This window comes from Parus major, chromosome 4A, assembly GCF_001522545.3.
Source record: "Parus major isolate Abel chromosome 4A, Parus_major1.1, whole genome shotgun sequence".
NCBI classification, from domain to species: Eukaryota; Metazoa; Chordata; class Aves; order Passeriformes; family Paridae; genus Parus; species Parus major.
Genome location: NC_031772.1, coordinates 10392979 through 10412188, shown reverse-complemented (window position 1 = coordinate 10412188; position 19210 = coordinate 10392979). Strand labels below are relative to the sequence as shown.

Sequence of the window (19210 nt, the reverse complement as noted above, 5' to 3'; positions counted from 1 at the left end):
ACTCTCTTCTTATTTGACACAAGATCCATTATCAGTGACAGCATGAATGCGAATATGGGCTTGATTTGCAAAACTACTTGGGATGAGGTAATGGGGAAAAAAGCTTTTTGTTCCTAACTGTTGAGAAAAGAAAAAAAAAATTAAATCATTTATGTTAGTGCTATCAGCTAACATCTTCTGAGAAATGCTCCACTTCCAGTATAATATTGTTTATATGCTGTGTTTGAGTAGAGCTTGTTTAATTAGCTCCCTAATGAAATACTGTGTAACAAAATGAAAATTTATCATTTGCTTTTATGCCTTTGTTCAAGTGAACTAGGGCAGGTCACTGTGCCCAGCCTGGATTAGGCACCGTTTTCTTTCATGCTGCATTTGAATAGAACTCATTTAGTATTTTATTTTCTTTTAAAAAATGCTGTCTATTGAAGATTTTCAAACAAAGATATAAAGTGCTGTCCTTTTAGCTTTCCATGCTGTCTCTTATCTCTCTCCTGTGTGAGATGAGAAGTACTGCTTCACAAAGAGGCAGATTACCAGGTATCTTGTCTTTTATTGGGCTATAGAGTAGAATTAGACTGTTTATATAGCATCAGGGATATGTGCATACATTCAGAGTCCATGCAGTCTTTCTCTTGTAGATGAAAAAAAAAAGGCAAATTAGTTATTCAAATGGACTGAAGTTATGCACAGCGTTTTATTTATTTCCTACTGCAATCAACAAGAAGCCCCTGTTGGCTGTATTTAGGCTACATTTTATTTACTTGGCTTTGTAGGTAAAGAAATAAATGACCAAAGTGCTGGTGACACTGGTCGGGGCAGACACACTGCCCCAGGCGCCAGCCCAGTGCCGCATAAGAGCCCTTGCGCATCATCAGAACAGCTCCCTGATTTCAGAGTGCAGTCTATGACAGAGAAATCTGCCTCCCTGACTTCTGCCTTGGTTCTAAGTGTTGCCTGTACCTCAGTAGTAAAGCTTTAAAATGTATTCACATTTTATTAAAATCACATTTCTTTGAATGTGTGCTGAAACACAAACATTTCAGGAAATGTGTCAATGCCAGTGACATTTCCCCAGAAAAGAGATCTCTGTCTGGAGGGGAACTCGTCATCAGAGCAGGAGACTCACACAGGAAAGGCAGTTGTCAACATACTCACCTGGAAAGTCAGATAATGGTGAGGAAGAGGGTTGCAAATGATACCCTCATACCTGGTACACAATTCGTCTTCTCCCTTCCTCACTCTTTCTAATCTCTTGCAAGCTACTTCACTGCATATAAATAATCAAAGCTGAGCCTCCCATGCTCAGATGAAAACTGTAAAGATTGGCTTTCTAGATTCATGAGGAGTCGTGTTTCCTCTGCTTTCTACCCTTAAGTGTTCTCTGCGCTGCCTGGTTGTGTTTGTATGCATTGGAGTCTGGTGAGCCACACTGTCAAGTCTCAGGAAACTTGTCACCCTACATTCACTATTGCCAAGCTTAATAAGACTTAGCACTTCTGTAGTGCATTTTTATGTTGAAAATGTTATAGGAATATTAAATCAAATACTGCTCTCAGCTGAACTGGATCCCCATTCATTGCTCAGTTTTGCTTGACAGTAAGAACTTGGGACAGAAAATAAAGAGCTTCATTGCACCAGTGGAAGCATCAGCAGAGACTGAGAGAGAAGGAATGTGTTACCGTGCCCATCAAGAGAGTGCACTTGGCAGTTCCCTTGCATTCACCTGTCTTACGTAAAAGGAAAATTCGACAGTGTCTCACTCCATTTATGCTTTTCCATTCCTGCTTTTGGGTGGGGAACTGTTTGACTTTAAAGATAGGAGCTTGCCACCAATTTTTGTTACACATAAGGACCGCTTGTGCTTTCTGTACACTTCCAGTAGTAACTTCCTGCAGTCCTGCTCTGGAATCTGTGGCATTACAGGTTCAGAATTTTACTATAACTCAAAAAATCCATTCTTGAAATTTTCCAGATGATTTTGCATATTCATTGATAGTGTGGACGTCATTCGCTTTAACAACAGCTATTCAGTGATTCTTTTAATAATATAATGTAATAGAGGAGCTTTGTCTTTGACTAATGCCTATGTGGCAGCTTTTATTAGGAGACATGGGGGTCTTTGCTGTTGCTGTGGGATTGGAAGGGGTATTCTGTAGGTAAATAGAGTAATTTTGAAAGCTGGGTGACGTGTTTAGTTTTGTATAGTTAAATCATGATAATTTTAGTGCTACCTTTACAGTATGTGAAATTAAACAAATCCTTCACAATGAAGATAAACGCAAACATAGACAATACTGTCATCCTCAGGGATCATCTGGAAGGGAATGAATCACTAACCAGTAGATGAAAAACTTCCCTAACCATTTTACTTTGTATTAATGTTGGAGCTTGATCAATACCATAAATGTCAACTACAGTTTCTGTCATTTAGTTTGGTCTCATGAAGTAAACATTTTTGCATTAGCTATGCTGTCACATGTGTGCAGCAGTGCTTTTAATACAGATGATGTAGCAATATAATCATATTGTGCTATCGAATGGCAAAGATACTCACATGAGATCAATTTTAGCTCAGCAGATGTTCTTTCTGCACAGGCTCTTTGGGACTAGTGCCGGTGCTTTGCAGCTCGCAGAGCAAATCTGGGTGCTGGCACATGCACTGCAAAACTGAGCTGGTGACAGATCCTTCCCTTCCCTCTTTTTTCCTGTCTAATCAACAGGACAGAATTAGAGTTTTCGAGATCACTGCAGGCTGCAAACGAGCCTGGAAGTGTCTCTGCAGCCATCTGATGTTCTCTCTTACATTAGGCAAAATTCTCATCTGAATTTGGACTGTGAACTACCATACAGCTGGTTTAGATTATGACTTTATACCCAGTTCTTCTTTTTTCAGCTGGAACCAATTCACTGACATGTTACTCAAACATTTTTCAACCATGAATTTTTTTTCTGCAGTAGGGTATGCTTCATTTTGATATATTGTGTGTTGCTTTTTCTTCAATATAAGATTGTAAAAGAGCAAGTGAAGGAGGAGGAAAGCTATGTTTTAGCAGCCCTCCCCTTTTTGATGTGTATGATTTTTTTCTTTCTTTCATCATTTCTACTTAATGTGAAATTCTGAAAAGTTCAGTTTCAGCTGAATGCTGCAACTCAGCTCTAATAATTAGTTCTGAAAGATCATTTTGAAATTTTATAAGCTGAAACTGCCTACAGATCTTCATCCATTTTGTCCACCCTCTTTGGTAAAAGGTAACTACTGGACATATTTTTCCCAGCTACTTCTTCCACTTCCCTGGTACCTTTGCTTTATTTGCATTCAGTCTCAATATTCCATAGTAAGGTAAGGCAGGTGGATAAAGCACAGTGCAATGAACAGAACTATTCATTCTGTCCTAGCTTCCGTTATTATTCTGTTCCTCAGTGCTTTGATTTAGGCAGAGGGTGCTTTGTTACTTGGTTATTGCATCGTTCAGATTGAAGAGCAGGAGTCCCATTTGTACTGCTCACAAAATCTGTATGAGGTTATTGCTAACAGTCGTGTATTTCAAAAGAGTTTTTTTTATGCAAGGAGGCATCAAAATTAGAATTGAAACATAAGTGTGAGGATTAGAAGGAAGCTATTCTGTTTTGGACAGTAAATCATGTGTTAAGTTTCAAATTGCTGTTCAAATGTCAATACCCAGCTCCCTCTGAGATCTGTAAATGAACTATTTCTTCTTTAGCTTTTAACTTTAGCGTTACTGGTGGTACATGACTTCAAGGCAGATTCATTCATTTCTTTTCAGCCATCAGAAAGGATTGCCCTAAACTTGTTTCACCAGTTGGCTGAGTAAATTACACTCTCCTCTTATTTTCCCTAAATGTCTTCTGATGAAACTAGTGATGACCTGATCACATAGGAAGAAATTTACCAATGGCTGGAATTTGGATGAGGTTCTCTGGCTGGAGCAGGATGCAGTCAGTGTTTTGCTCCATCCTATTCAAATAATGTTCTGAAATTAAATTCTTCAAGATTACAAAAATTAAGCTTTGTAAATAAGCTGAGGAAATATCAGCTTAACTTCTGTTCTTTCCACTGGGTGGAAATTCAGTGGAGACTTTGTGTTTGTGTAAAATACATACATATTTGTTACATACCTACGCACATATATACCTGTCTTTTATATGCAGGGTTTAAAGTTATATACATTGAGATTTGTGTGTATACTGCATGCTTACTCTATGTGGATGAATAATTATCTATATAAAATTATATATATAAAATATTTGCCTCTCCTCTAAATGACAGTTAGTGGCAACAAGTTTCTAGGTTATATTTGTTGTTAAAAACAAACAAAACCCATTCCAGAGTATTCCTTATTATCCATTTTAAATTTCTGTCCCAACAGTTTCATTTAGTGATGCACTGTACTTTTATTGTGAATGTAAATAGCTGTGTATGTAAGTTCATGATGATGTTTCTCTCTCATTAACATTCTGCTTCTCTTTAGATGACGTAATCTGTTTAGTGTAACATCACTAATCTACTCATCTGTTTGTAAAATCCCTTATATTTTCACCAGATTTTTTATGAAAAACAAGTGTCAAGAAAGAACGAATTATTCTACAAGATATGTGTGTGAGGATTTAACGCTACTTGCCTTTTTACTTTCTGTCCATTTTGCTTTATTTGCCATGCTGCTACATTCTTTTACTAAACCTGTACACAGAAAATAAGTTTTTATTGAGCTGTTTGCAGGCATACTCAGGGCCATTTTCTCAGGGCTTGGAGTTAATTTAGATCTCAGCAATTTGAGGTGCCTTGCCGTTGCCAAAGTGAGTTTTCATCTGCTGATGTATTGTCCATTCGCATTCCTCTGCTGGACCTTCTTATTTTACAAATTGAAGTACGTTTGTGCCAACCTGTATTTTACTGGTTCAGTACTTCATTCCTTTCTAAATTACAAATACAATAACCCTGTTCCTGGGACAGAATCGTACAGTATTGCACAGCTGATATTTTGAAGTGGCACATTTTTTGTTTCTAAATATATTAAAAGTAGATACACCCTCTCAAAGTTGGGCTCTTTTCTTCTGTAGTTACATCTAGCAAACCAAGACAGAATTACAAAATTGAAATTGATGGCATTAATTGCATATCATGCTGTTGTAACCAGAAAAAGAGATGGGCCCTAAATTTACCCCTAAATCTTTCAAATAAATCCCTCTGCTCAGGTGTTTGGTCACAACAGGTTTTAAGCCATCATCCTGGCAATAAAAGGAAAATTAATGATTCTGTGAGGCATACAGCTTTTTGTACATAAAAATGAAGCAGCCTTAAAAACCTATTGACTTTCCAGTAGGTTAATATTTTCTAGTAGGTGACTATAGTCTATAAAAGTCAAGCCTGAAACAGATTAACCTTAGTTCTTTGGAGCTGCTATAAATTGCTGAAATTTGCCTGAATACTAACTGTGTAACGCAATAAAGTCTGATGTTTGACCTTGGAGGTGTAAAATTAATCGTAATCCATAAATATATGGCCTCAATTTAAAGAGATACTGTATCCCAAATTTTCTAGTGCAGATGTGCACTGTTGTTAATAAGACACTGAAAGCGCTTGGTCATTAATTTTTTTTTCCCTGGACTTCATAAGTATAAAAATGAGTGAAATACCAAATTCTTTTCAAAATTCAAATGTTGAGCTGCCTACAGAAAGTTTCCAGCCATGTCAGTTGGCCAAAACCATCAGGTGTGAAATTCTCTGAGCAGTATGATGAAGCACTCACTACTTGTGCAGTGCTGGTCCTGCTTTGTGGGTCTTTGTTCTGGCTTTATTTTCATGGATATTTCACACTTTCAAACAGTTTTCTTCTAAAAGCCATTTTTTCTCTGTTTGAAGTTCTGAAATACGTAGGAGTTTGGCATAAGATTCAGAGCTGAACAAAGACTAATAATCTGTTTTCTGTCAAGAGCCTGAATTCCTGAGAAGTTAGTGGGCTTGTTTTTCTTTGGTTGTAAGTACTGTAAGTTTCACTTGAGGTATAATTATTTTTATATCTTATAATTATTATTATTATTATAAAAGCAACTTCACCTAGTCTGGAAAGTAAACAAAAATAGCTAATAATGAGTTCTGAATAATTTGGAGTTAGGTTTCAGAATGATGTGCAAGTACTTATTGCATCAAGCTCTCAGACTTTGAATCAGTTAAAGGGAGATTTCTTCTCTAGGAAAAGGTGAAAGAAGTTTTTGCCTTAGCACCAACTCTTGCGCAGTTTGAAGTCAAAATTTTTTATTTTTTTTTTTATTTGGAATGAGTGTTTTGATAAATCATGGAGTCTTTATTAAGGATGTCTTCCCATTTGATGTTTTCTTTTGTTGAGGTTTCAATTATTTAATTACAGGTCTTGATATGAAACTAATCATGCATGCATCCATATGAAGTTGGCATACTGAAAGCATAAAATCATTTAACAGTCATTACTATAAGCTGACGTCGGCCTGTAATTTTTGCAGTTAATGGGGGAGTTGATGCTTGGTGAACAATCCAATTAAAACTGGCAACAAAAGACTTAAAATGTCAGCCAAATTGCTTTTTAATAGTCAACGCAGCCGTCACAAAACATAAACATTAAAGTCCCCATAGCAGCATAAAGCTTCATGGTGAAACAATTCTAGAAAATGAATAATAATTACAGTATCCTGAGAATTCTTTTAATAGATCTGCGCTCATTAAAATACTTCGTTGAGTAGATTCATATGAAAAAGTATTTTTCCCTTGATACTTCTTTATGCATTTGTTTTGAAGGTTTTATTCAGTATTTTATAGATGTAATTTCTAGTAATATTCAAAAATGTGTGTCTTATTTACAATGAGTTTAAATAACTGTATATAGATAAGCCTTGAGTGAAACACAGAAATGTCTTGTGAGGTGAACTGAGGATACAGTCAGAAAGAACTTTTACAGCCTACTGATGCTGTAAAATAATGTAACCTTTGTTAATTTTGAATTGCACTAGATTCCTTTCATAAATTGAGCCAGACTAGAAGGAGAAGCTTGTTGAACCTTCCAGGCTGAAGTTAACCAGCTGAATCTGCTTCTGCAACAGTGGCCTTCTTGGTGCTCTGCTTAGAAGATGGTTGCAGGTGGTTAAGAGAGTGCAGGGCTCCTAACAATAGACACCAGTGTGGAGTTTAAAGGGTTAAATAGTTCTGTGGAATCAGGGCATAGTCCTCAGTTTAGTGGAAAGGTCGAAACATATCAGAAGATGCACCTACTTGCTTCTAAGTGCCCAAATGTGCTTTAGAGAGACTGATTTGAAAGCTGTGGCCTTGTCTTATATTCATTTCCAGGCATTACATTACCTGTTTCTGTGTTGTTATTTTGTCTTTCCCTACAGAATTTTGGCTTTTCTTTGAAAAATAACGGATTTGCTGTTTACCATCAGTTACATGTGTTCCATTGTCTCTCCTTCCAGCCAGCTCAGGACTATAGGAGAAGTGTCAGCATACCTAAATAAGATGTTAGCAAACATCAATGCAGGTATAGATCTTTTTGTAGAAGTATTTGTTTTATTTGTGCATTGAGAGGGACAAGAACTTGTCAATTTCCTCCAGGGATAAAAGGCAGGAGTAGTCAATCAGCTAATTCTTCACTCGGGTATATCCTTAAACTAATATAGTGTATATGTATTTAGATACCATGTAAAATAATTTGATGAGCAACAAATAGACTTCTGTTATGCTATCTGACAATTACATGCAGCCTCCTTAAATGGTCCCTTGTAATTCTAAGGGTTACTAAGAAAAAATTGAGGCTAACTATCCTATAGTTAAGGTTATCATTCTTCTTTCTTTCAAAAAACTTTGTTTCCCTTTTAAAAAACAGTATTTCACTCTTTAAATAGATAATTAAAAGATAATTTTAAATTTATGTCCATTTAAGAATTTGTTTATCTTCTAAAGCAAAACTTCAAAACTACAATATATGTTTTGAAATTGTAATTTGTCTTAAAGAACTTTTCTCCAGGAAATTTGTCCAGTAAAGTTTGTGAACTAGAATGTAAGTGAAGTTGAAGGAAACAGTCTCTGGTTTCCTGTGAGCTCTCTACCTTGGCCAACAGCGAATTAATAAGGTTGCTGAGAAAAATCTACCCTACCATAATTTATGTTTTATTTAAAAACTGGTTTGTAAGTCAGACTGCTCTAATGAAAAGATAGGAAAGGACAAATGTACTTGGATTTTATTTTTTTTAATGTTCTCAGTGATATTTCTTGACCAATACTAAGCACACGTGCTTGCTGCTTGTCAACTTATTAACTGTAGCTAAAACTAAATTTCACTATAATGGAGTGGAAATCTCTTTTTGACTGAGGAAGGGTAGATGATCATATTCCTAATTCCCATTACAAATTTGAATATAGGTGCAGCCATTCAGGAAGAGACAGATAAAAGCATTACTGGGTTCACCAAAAGCCCTTCATTTTCCTGGCTGATAGCCTGGTTCTGTATAAAGATTTCTCTCTGATATCCCAAACAAGAAGCAGGACATTGTAGGAAGAACTGCTATGCTACACAGTCTGCAGAGAAGGAGGAACCTCTTTAAAACTAAATCTCAGGGAATATGCCAGAATTAATTTCTACAGGGCCAGTACAGGGGATACAGATTTATAATCAGATGCCACCCAGTGAATTCTGGTTAAACTTTGTAGGGGAAGAGATGTTTGTCCTCAGCTGCTAACTTTGAGCAAGCTGTCTTCTACTTCAGTGCTCCTGTAGAGCACAGCCATTTAGACAGCCCCCAGCACTGCTGTGGTGCCCATTACCAAATTTTGACAAATTTGAGGATGATGTGCATATAGAGCCACAGTTATATTCTATATATGTTTAACTATTATGGAGACATTTAACAGTTTTTTCTAACCCTCCACAGGTTACTATATAACCATAGATAAATGATTTTTTTTTTATACTCCCTATAATTATATAACAAGTCACTGTAAATATATGTAAAGATGCTCATATCAAGCAATTTAATGTCAAGGTGAAACCCATAATAAAGCATATGGAATGCAGTTTTATTGAATAAAACTATATAGCTGTTTAAGCTATAAACATATTATTCAGAATATTATGAATATATGTTCTAGTCTGTATTTCTCTTAATGTTCCCTGATTAGTATCTTTCTAAAAGGTTTGTCTTAAAAGTTAAGTAAATAGATGTGGGTAGAGTCAAGTTCCAAATGATCCATGGGAGCTTCCATTTTCTACATCTGTACATGATATTGATCGTAAAATTAGATGTTGGATTTCCAATTATGCGCTGCAAAATCATGTCAGGAGACATTCTGGATGTCTGGTTTTGACAGGATAATCTGGAGGTATCCTGAGAAAAGCTTTTTTTGTAGCCAGGTGGGAAAAACTGAAGTATGGTTCGTCCTTGAAGTGAGAAGTTAAGGTGCTTCCACCTTGAATTAAACGTAGAGTAAGTTTGCGGTGCTGCTAACAAAGCACCAGCTCTGTCTCAGTCTAGTTGGCTACAAGACACACTTGGGATCTTGCCCCCAGTAATCTCAGGGCCCATCAAGATTGAAGTTTCGGTCCTGATGTAACTGGCAGGTTTAACCATGACTTAGGTCTTATATTATCATCTTTCTGTAGAGCCACAGAACAGTCTATGTTTGCCAAGATATGAATTAACAAATTGATGTCTCTCAGGGCTGGGCTTTAAGTTGAAGAAGATTCTGTACTTTGGTGAACTGGTAGGACTCATGTCACCTTCCCCAACCCAAAGGAGGCAAGTACTAAAAGGGAAGTCTTCCCCTCAGCCCTCACAGGGCATCAAGCTCAGATGCTGCAGGGCTTTATGTTACTTTGGTCTGTAACAGGGCATGGTCTCCAGCAGTCTTTTTTTCCTGAAAATGTTGCAAGCTAACAGGAACACAGATGAAACAGGTAAGAGGCAGGCAGGGTGGTGACAGAGTGGTTGTCTTGGCTTGAAAAGACAGTCAAGGAAGGTAGAAACCTCCCTTGAAATGGAAAAAATTGTAAACCACCTCCCATGACTCCTCCAAATTATTATAATCTTTAAATCAAGAGGCTCTCAGGCAAAGATAGTGAAATAGGAATAACAGTTCTTTACTAGGAAAATTAAAATAAAAATGCGGTAGTACAAAAAACCCCACTCACAGAGTCAGAATACAACTGACACCCTGTTGGGCAGGGTGTTGGTAGCAGCTCTATTAAATGGTGGCTGCAGACCTCCTGGGGTGACAGATGTGGTTCTGTTGAAGGAATGATCCTGTAGAAGGGTGCAGTTTTCCTCTGAAGGTCCAGTGGTGGTGTAGATGGGTCCTGTTCCCTCTGGGAATCCAGTGGAGAAAGGCTGCCTGTGGTGTTCCAAGGCTCAGATTATATCCAGGTAGGAATGCTGGGCTCCTCCCCCTGGGTGGAGCATCTCCCAATGGGATGATGTCATTTTATCAGTCCTGCAGTAAGACTCAATGGCCATTAACAGAAGATATCTCTCTGGAGGGAAGATGGGTTGTGGAAGAGATAAAGAACATTGCCCCACCTGGTTTTAACAGATGGTAATAGAACACATACTTCTGTTTACATCTTGCATTGCAACACAAGACAGTGGTTTAATATGTCCATATTCGTTTTATTTCCACTGACCTATTGGGCTGAATACATGGTGTATTTCAATATGATTTACAGTTGCTAATTCTATTACCCATAGATCCCTTTCAGAAAGCCCTCTCAGCTAATGAATGTAATAAGACAAGGGCTAAAACTTGAATATTTATCACTGCCAAAAACCATCAATAACTGTGGAAACATTAATTTTTACAGCCATGACAGCTTGCAACCTATTTTACCAATCATAAACTGCTCTTTAATCAAAATCTGTTCACCTCTAAGGTCATCAAATATTTTCTGCCAGGCTACTTGTAAGTGCCTGTCTTTTGCAAACCTAGATGATAGGCTTGCTCTGTAAGCTATAATTTCTCCCACTTTGTTCAGAGTTTTAGAATAGTGATTGTACTATCCCCTGTGAGTTCCCACTGATAGAAGTTACAACTCGTGATATTGACTGAACCTGCCACTTTTAAGTAATGGCAGGAATTACAATTTCTCCTGAAAATATCACCTTTAAGCTGGCTGGGAGCTGCCAATCTTCACTGCGTCCTTTGAATGCTGTGTGATGTTAATTGTACCAGCAGCTGCTTGATCTGCTAAACAAACCACTGGAAGCCTGAGCTGATTGTTTAGGCTGTTCCCTCAGACTCCATCAGAACTGGAGTGCTGCTTTTCTTCTCCCTTCACATTTTGTCCTTGACCTCTCTGACTCAGCCACCAAGGGGCCTGTCTTGTGTTGACACAGACTGTAGTGATTTAAGAGAATCCTGTCTCAGCTGGATGGATATTAAAATCTGACGGATGTACCACCTGCAAAGAAGGAGAGGAAGGGAGTGAGTAGGAGTTTTATTGCAAATTTTTCGTATTAATTGACATAAATATGAGCATTTCACATAAATGGAATGTTTTTCACATAAATATTATACATAGAGCACATTAGTAGTTAACAGCTATGTGAAGTACCACAGAACAAAGCTATAATTCAGGCAGTTCAGTAAAATAAAAGCACTTCAGGAACTGTTGCTCTTCATTCCCCTCTGGCAATGTCAATTTTATATGAACACACATCAGCATGTTTGTATTGTCAGGTGCTTCTGCATGATAACATTTAAACCTTGCATTTCACCTCCAGTACACAGCATTATAACCTGAAACTCGTTTCAGGTTACAAACTACAACAGAGAGGGACATTTTATAGTGCAGTGTTTATGACCAAAATTATTCTACTTGAGCAGTCAGGCTCCCAAGTTAAAACACTGAGTGATGGAGTTAATTAAGGAGGGGTAGTGCTGTTGTAGCTCTAATGCTCTGAAGATACAAGTGTCTCTAAAGTGAGGCAAAGTTTGTCAGGAAAGGTAATGTTTTTCAATGCACCAGCTGATACAGCTGCAGAGAAAAAAGAGCTAGCTTTGGGCCCAGAAGCCCTTCTTTTGGTTTGAGTATATTAACATTTCTGTCATCAGAAAAAGCAGAAACACTCCCCCACACACACCTTTAAAAAAAGGGTATATCAGTCTTATTTCAAGATTTGTGCAAAGTAAAACTGACAAGTTAAGTATACAGTACAAAGAGAACAGATGCCAGAATTTTTTGAGTCCTGAAAGACAGACTATTATTAAATATATCCTACCCAGAAAGTTGGAAGAGGTGGTCTTGTGATAGTTACCTAGAGAAAAACCACTGCCTTTCCTTCTCTATGAGTTCTAACCTCCATTCTTTGGCCTGATAAAATTCTCCCACATCTTTCTACACCTGAGTCAAGAAATAGTTGTCTGCAGAGACCCTTTCAAGACACTTAAAATTTATTTTTGAAAACACTGAGATCTTAAGTATTTTTTTCACTTTTGTCATGCCACTAATGGAAGTTTTACCAGAAATGGAGCTCAGCAGTGTTATGATCCTGATGTGCAGTGATAATTACTGGCAAATGCAGAAGTCTTGCTGATGAAAATTCCTTCTGCTCATTATTGCTAAGGGGTTTAAGGCATTAATACTTGATATCACATGAAGGTAATAGAGTCCCCTTATACTATTTGACTTGTGAAGATTCTCTAGTAGACACGTTATACATTAATTTGTTTGTTAGAAATGGATCAAAAGTGTAAATTAAAGTATGGGAAAATCTCAGGCTTGTCTTAGTCAACCTAAGGAACCATAAACTTGACTAAAGCTCCGTAAGGAATTTTAGCCAAGTTTGGTGCTATACTACAAGAGACTGTATTAATCAGAATTAAAAAAGTACAAAACATACAGTTCTGTAAAAACTAGAGTGTTTTATAGAAAGATCTGCTGGTGATGGTCCCATCATTCCTTTTTCCTCTGGTGTTCAAAACCAGGTAATTACATTTTTGTAGTCTCCTAGAATAAGGTCTAGTATGAGTGTTTATAAAATATAGTTACTTAGGTCTTATAGGACAAGTTTAGCTTTTAATATAAAAACATTAAGAAAAGGAAGTGCTGCCATCATAAGCAGTCCTTACTGCCCCTGTGCAGAATACAGAGGCCTTTCCAGTACATAAAGGGGTTATAAGAGCATGGGAGGGCTCATGCTTTTGATAAGGGCATGCAGTGATAGAAGGAATGGATTTAAACTGACAGAGAGCAGTCTTACATCAGATATTGGAAGTTCTTCCCTATGAAGGTAGGGAGGCCCTGGCACAGGGTGCCCAGAGAAACTCTGGCTGCCCCATCCCTGAAAGTATCCAAGGGCAGTCTGGAAGGGGCTTGGAGCAACCTGGGAAAGTGGAAGGTGTCCCTGCCCACAACAGGGGGCTTGAAATTAGATAATATTTAAAATCCCTCCCAACCCAAACCATTCTACCATTCTACATTTAAAGCATGCTTTAAAAGTAATCACAGAGTGGTTTGTAACCGAGCAGTAGTATACCCACAGAACTTTTAAATAAACTGAATTAAAGTCCCTGAACATATGTTGCTATTTCATTCATTAAATAATGGATTGCTAGCTAATTCACACTCTACTGAGATACATCGAATAAATTTAAAATATATATATATATATCCAGACATACCAAGAAATAATAAATCCAGGAACTGAAAAAATTAAAATACTTCAAAAGCACTACAGGTTAGATGCAAACCTTTTATGGTTCATTACGTTTTAGTATATTCTCTCTGATATACTTCAGCTAATAACAATACAGGCTATTGTAGCCTTGTCAGTAAATGATAAAACAGTTCAATTACCCTGTCTTTTATATGGATCCAAACAGTATAGTAAAGTATATTTCAGAACTGTTAGGAAAATAGTTCTGCCAAGGCTTGGCTAATTTTCAAAACTAACTTTAAATTATGTGTTAGCTAGTTGATTAAGCTGTTTATTTCATTTTTGCCAGTCTGTAAAGCAATTTGGCTACATGCTTATGATTACAAAGGCATTTTAGCCTGACTCTTAAGGAAAATGAGTTTGTATTAATGCTGCTCTTGTCCGTCGTTCTGATCTGTCCATCCAATTCCTTTTGAAGAAAACAGCAGCACTCAGCCACCATGGCAGAGCCAGGGAATGTCCTGAGTTAACTGACTTTCCACTGTCTGAAAAGCAGAAGCCTATTTAAAAAGCAAGATCTGAATTATTTCATATCCTGAAAGGAAAAGCAGTAGTATCAAAACTCAGGAGCTGAAGAGGAGCTGTTGAGATTTGTGCTCTGTAAATGTGGAATACCAAGCTCCATTACAACAATTACCATGGAAAGCATGTGTTCAGTGTTATTTGTGGACCATCCAAAAGAACAAGCCAGAACCAAAGAAGAAGAAACGTTCAGGAGAGGAAAATAACTGCTTCCTTCAAATTTCAAAGGAAAGAGAGAAAGCAGAACTCCATCAAGCTAGCAGAATTTCAAGGCGAGATTTTCTTGTTTCCAGCTGCCATCTCTACTGCAGTTTCTCTTGGTGTGAGTGCGTGAAGTTTGCTAAGTGCCTCAAAGAGTGCCTCAAGAGCAGAAGAGCTCAAATTAAGATTTATTGTGTTAAAAATTTTTAAAAAACAGTTTAGAAGCAAGTTTGAGTAGTTTGTGAAGTGGATGGGGAATGTGCAAGTTGGAGTAAAAGAAAAAGTAAAAAGAAAGTAAAAAGAAATCACCTGAATGTTGTCTGGATCTTTTCAGGAAACTTCACAGTTCTAGATGTGCTCTGCTGAAAGGAGAAAAATTAATAAAATTTATTTTAAAAAATTACTCCTCAGGGGAAAGAATTTAGAAATTTTCTAAACAGTCTCTTTTGTCTGTAAAACAATGAGCTAAACACAGATGAGAAGGGCAGTGATGAAGATGAAGAGAATAATTTCTGGCTTGGTTACTCCTCAGGTGGAAATCTGATTTGAAGCAAATTATTCCAAGTGTAAAGTTTGAGCTGAAATATTGTTATATAGCTGCATTTTTAGATGAATGGAAATTTCTATCACACCATGAAGACAATGAAAACAAACAAATCTCTATTTGCATATTGTATAAATGTTTTAATGTACAAGAATTAAAAAATATGAACATTATTAGCAGCCATTAAAAATAAAAACAGCAGTTATTATAGATAGCATTAGGTAAGACAATTCCTGTATCAGTCTCATGCATTTTGGAAGCTTGTTGCCTTTAGACATCTTGCATAATATCCCCTTTCAGGTATTAAAATGATTTTTCAGCAAGTTATTTTATATAGTGTGCTGTTTATTTAGAGTCCTGAAGAATCCTAAGTGTACTTACTAGATTTAATGCTGCTTTATATCCCAAGCAATATTTTTTGTGTCATAAAAATAATGAGATACAGACTTAGTTTCAAGCAAAATAAAAACAACTTTGCCAAATTAGAAAGTCTGTAAAAACTAATTGGAAACTCAGGCTGATTCTAAGCCTAATGAGTTTGCAGTGCTTCACTGAAACGAGGGTCTGATGAGGAAGACTTTTAAATCACCAAAATAATCAGGCTCCAGTGTAAGGTTTTCTGTGATGCCAATAGCTAGATGAGAGGGTGACAAGTGTGATAATTAAAAAGGAATTCCCCCAGGAAATCTGATATATTGATATATGGTGATAAATTGCACAGGGAGATATAAGGTACCCTACGAGCCAGAGAGAGACTGTGTTCCAGAGGCAGAACCAGTCCCTTACATGGAACAAACTAAACTCTGTCAGGCAATTGTGTGCCATTGACGGGATAGATAAAAGGGGAAGAAGGGAACTAAAAGATGTGTTGCCATATAGAACATGTCACAATATTGTCACAGTACAGCTGATCTGCACTGGACAAGGTAAATCTGGCCATAACACAAATCCAATTCGGATAGCCTAGTTCATGCCAGAACAAGTCCCTGGATAAGTTACACGGGACCCTTAGCCAACCTTATTCGAGCTTAGTTGCAAGCACACCACTGGCCAGAGATCTGGGCGGAGATCGATCCCAGACAATGACCTATCTCCGCCTGGGTGTTTTGAATTGACTATATAAGTAAGTTCCAAACAATAATAAGGGCTGTTTTTTCTGATGATCAAGAGGACTTGAGTCACGGCTTCTGTCTCCAACCCACGATCTGCACGAAACAGATTATACAGGTTTTTTCCCAAATACCTAGAGAAGCAGTCACCTTGGCATTTACTGCTCTTGATGTACCTTGTAGAGTCTGCATGTCCTGTTAAAAATCAGCATTTTTATAACAGGACAGTGACTCAGACATTGAAATGGCTTGTCATGCAAATTATAGGTGGTATAATAATCCTGCAGATTTTCTGCACATTGGATTTAAGATTGATACCTTAAACAAGGAAATGTCATTGATCAAACACATAAGGATGCTGGACATCAAATATTATGTGCAAAATTTGGGTAGCTTTCAGTTCTAAAATAGCGGGATACAGGATTTACCTGGATTAATTATTATATGAAAGTGCCTTAGCAGATTATTTTGGAGCCCTGGACTGTTGACTCCAGTGATTTAATTTACTGAGGTATCCAGTTTTGTAATATGCTTAGAAATGCTTTTCTGGTGTATGCAAACAAATATTACAGCATAAACCTTAGTGCAACTGTAAGAATGCTGCTTTGATAAAAGATCAATGAAATTAAAAGGATTAAGCCTGGGCCAAATCTGTGACAGCTTTGCTTACCACAGCATTGAAAAGCTTATGTGGAGCACTAAATAACCTTGTTTCTCCCACTGGGGTAAATTGGGACTGTCACAGAGAAAAAGGTGCTTTATTTCCACAAACCATTCCATGAAAGGAGGGAATACAATTCTGACTTTCACCTTGAAGACACATCATCTCATAATGTGAAGAAAGTATGTGTTGTAAATGGATGGCAACAGTTCCTTGCAGGGAATTTTTGCAGGTTCATCAGAGCTTCGCTCCAGCTGGATTTCTGCAAATTTAAATGGACATCTGCTAAGGAAAAAAAAGGGAGAGTGAGGGTGAGTGCAGAAATGGGATACAGCTGTGTTAGACACTAAGGTGAAGTAGCTGGAGGAGTTTGTGGTTAACAAGTTCCCAGATCACTCAGTCTGGCAGCAGTTTTTACCACTATCTTTACAACATGTTTGCTATTGCCCACAGCTGTGTATCTGGCTGTACTGAGATTCTTTGGAGACTTTGGGGAAGTAGAGAAAGCAAGGTTTTATTGTTCCTTGACAGTACCACTGCACCATGTTTGTGTCTTCATTGTCTTTTGCAGGAAGATTGAAGCTCACTTGCTCAGGCTGAGCCACCTTGAGCCACATGGCAGCATTTGTTAGCACAGGAATGGACCCTGTGCAGGTACAATATCCCTTTGTGGTCCTGAGGGGCAGCCTGAGGGTCCCATAGGGCAGTGGCAGCACAGGTAGCAGGATCTTGTGTTCCCACCACAGGCATCATTGACTCTAGCTCCTTCTCAGACTGGTTCAGTGGCTGTGAGCTCCCTGCCAGCTCATCTGCCTTTAGCTGCCATAAAAACCTTTTCTCTGGGTGTCTTGATGATTAGTGCTTCAGAGACGTTTTCTCAGCTCTCATTTAACAAATGCAATAACAGACTCCAGAAATGTATTAACATTGTTTTATGAAAGGTGTTTGTTAGGGGATAGGACTTACTCAGTCATTTTCTCTCAAACTGAAGTGCAAGACTAATTTTTATACTATTTCTATCATGGATGTTTTAAATGAGAATTATACCTGGTGAAATCAGTTGGTATTTGTGCTGCCATTCAGTGTCAATTTATATGTTCTTTACTTTCATCCATGAAAAATCATGACAAATGAAGTGACTGTTTTACCACCTTTTTTTTGTTTGTTTTTGCTTTATTTGTTTGTTTTGCTGTTGTTGTTGAATTACAGTGCTGTAGGGTGTGTCTGTATCTGATAGTTTCTGTTTCAATAGACGGTTATATTTTAAATTATTGCAAATGTTGCAGCAACATTTACAGGAAACAGGGTAAAGAACATTATGAAGCACAATACTTTATTCCAAATAACAACTGTATCACAGGATCACAGAATACTTTGAGTTGGAAGGGACCAGTTTCAACCCCGTGTTGTGGGCAGGAACACCTTCCACTAGACCAGGTTGCTCCAAGCCCTGTCCAACCTGGCCTTGAACTCTTGCAGGCATGAGTCAGCCACAGCTTCTCTGGGCAACCTGTCCAGTGCCTCACCACCCTTACAACAAAGATTTACTTCCTAATATCTTCTGTAAATCTGTCCTACTTCAGTTTAAGACTTTAGTCTCCGCTTTCCTTTTTCTAATTAAGATGAACATAAATGAACTACTAACTGCAAAACAACATCTAAAGATGGTCTTGATCTTTCTAAAATAATAATCCTCCGTGCATTTGGTTGTCTTTTCCTTCTTGTTTCAGATATGCCTGGTAGCCCACATAACCAGTTCACCTTCAGACCGCTGCCACCGCCGCCTCCCCCACCGCACGCCTGCACCTGTGCCAGGAAGCCGCCTCCCTCGGCCGACTCCTTGCAGAGGAGATCCATGACCACGCGCAGCCAGCCCAGCCCTGCTCCCATGCCCCCCACCAGCACACAAGATTCGGTGCATCTTCATAACAGCTGGGTCTTGAACAGCAACATACCCCTGGAAACCAGGTATGGACCAAGGGTGTGCGCAGAGGATCTCAGATGTCAAGGGAAAAAGACACACAATGGGGAGGAGGCCTGACACTGACACAAGCTGGTCATGGGTAATTAATTACAAGTCTGCCATTTAGGACATGCCAATGTATTTTGCTTTGTATCTCAAGTAGCCACATGAGTTCTTATTTGTTTGATTCATCTAGGTCAATTATACTCAAAAAAAGCATGTTATGCAAAGTTTTGGAAGATAGTGATTCTTTTAGTATGTATAGGTTACCGTGGCATTTTATGGTTATGTGCAGTCAGGATTAGTGCTTGTGTGTTTGTCTTGCCCTCCCATATTCTCCCAGGACGATTTTGTAACCAGCAAATAGAAGTTTGCTTTAATCAGTGTACTTTGGCACTTCTGGAGTCACACAGAGTCAGGAATGGTTGGGGTTTGAAGGGACCTTTGGAGATCATCTAGTCAGGCTGTAGCTTTCCTGTGGATAAGAAAAGACCAGAAATAATACTAAAATAGTATGT

At 37.9% G+C, this 19210-nt stretch overlaps 1 protein-coding gene across 5 annotated transcripts in view; it reads left to right on the top strand.

The window, feature by feature from the left end:
- Positions 1-19210, top strand: part of TENM1 (teneurin transmembrane protein 1) — a 313366-nt gene that overhangs the window by 137029 nt on the left and 157127 nt on the right. For all 5 annotated transcript variants that reach the window (XM_015626362.2, XM_015626359.2, XM_015626361.2 and 2 more), the window contains one exon: positions 18460-18697. In XM_015626362.2, the coding sequence (XP_015481848.1) occupies positions 18460-18697 (238 nt within the window). The remainder of the gene's footprint in view (positions 1-18459; positions 18698-19210) is intronic.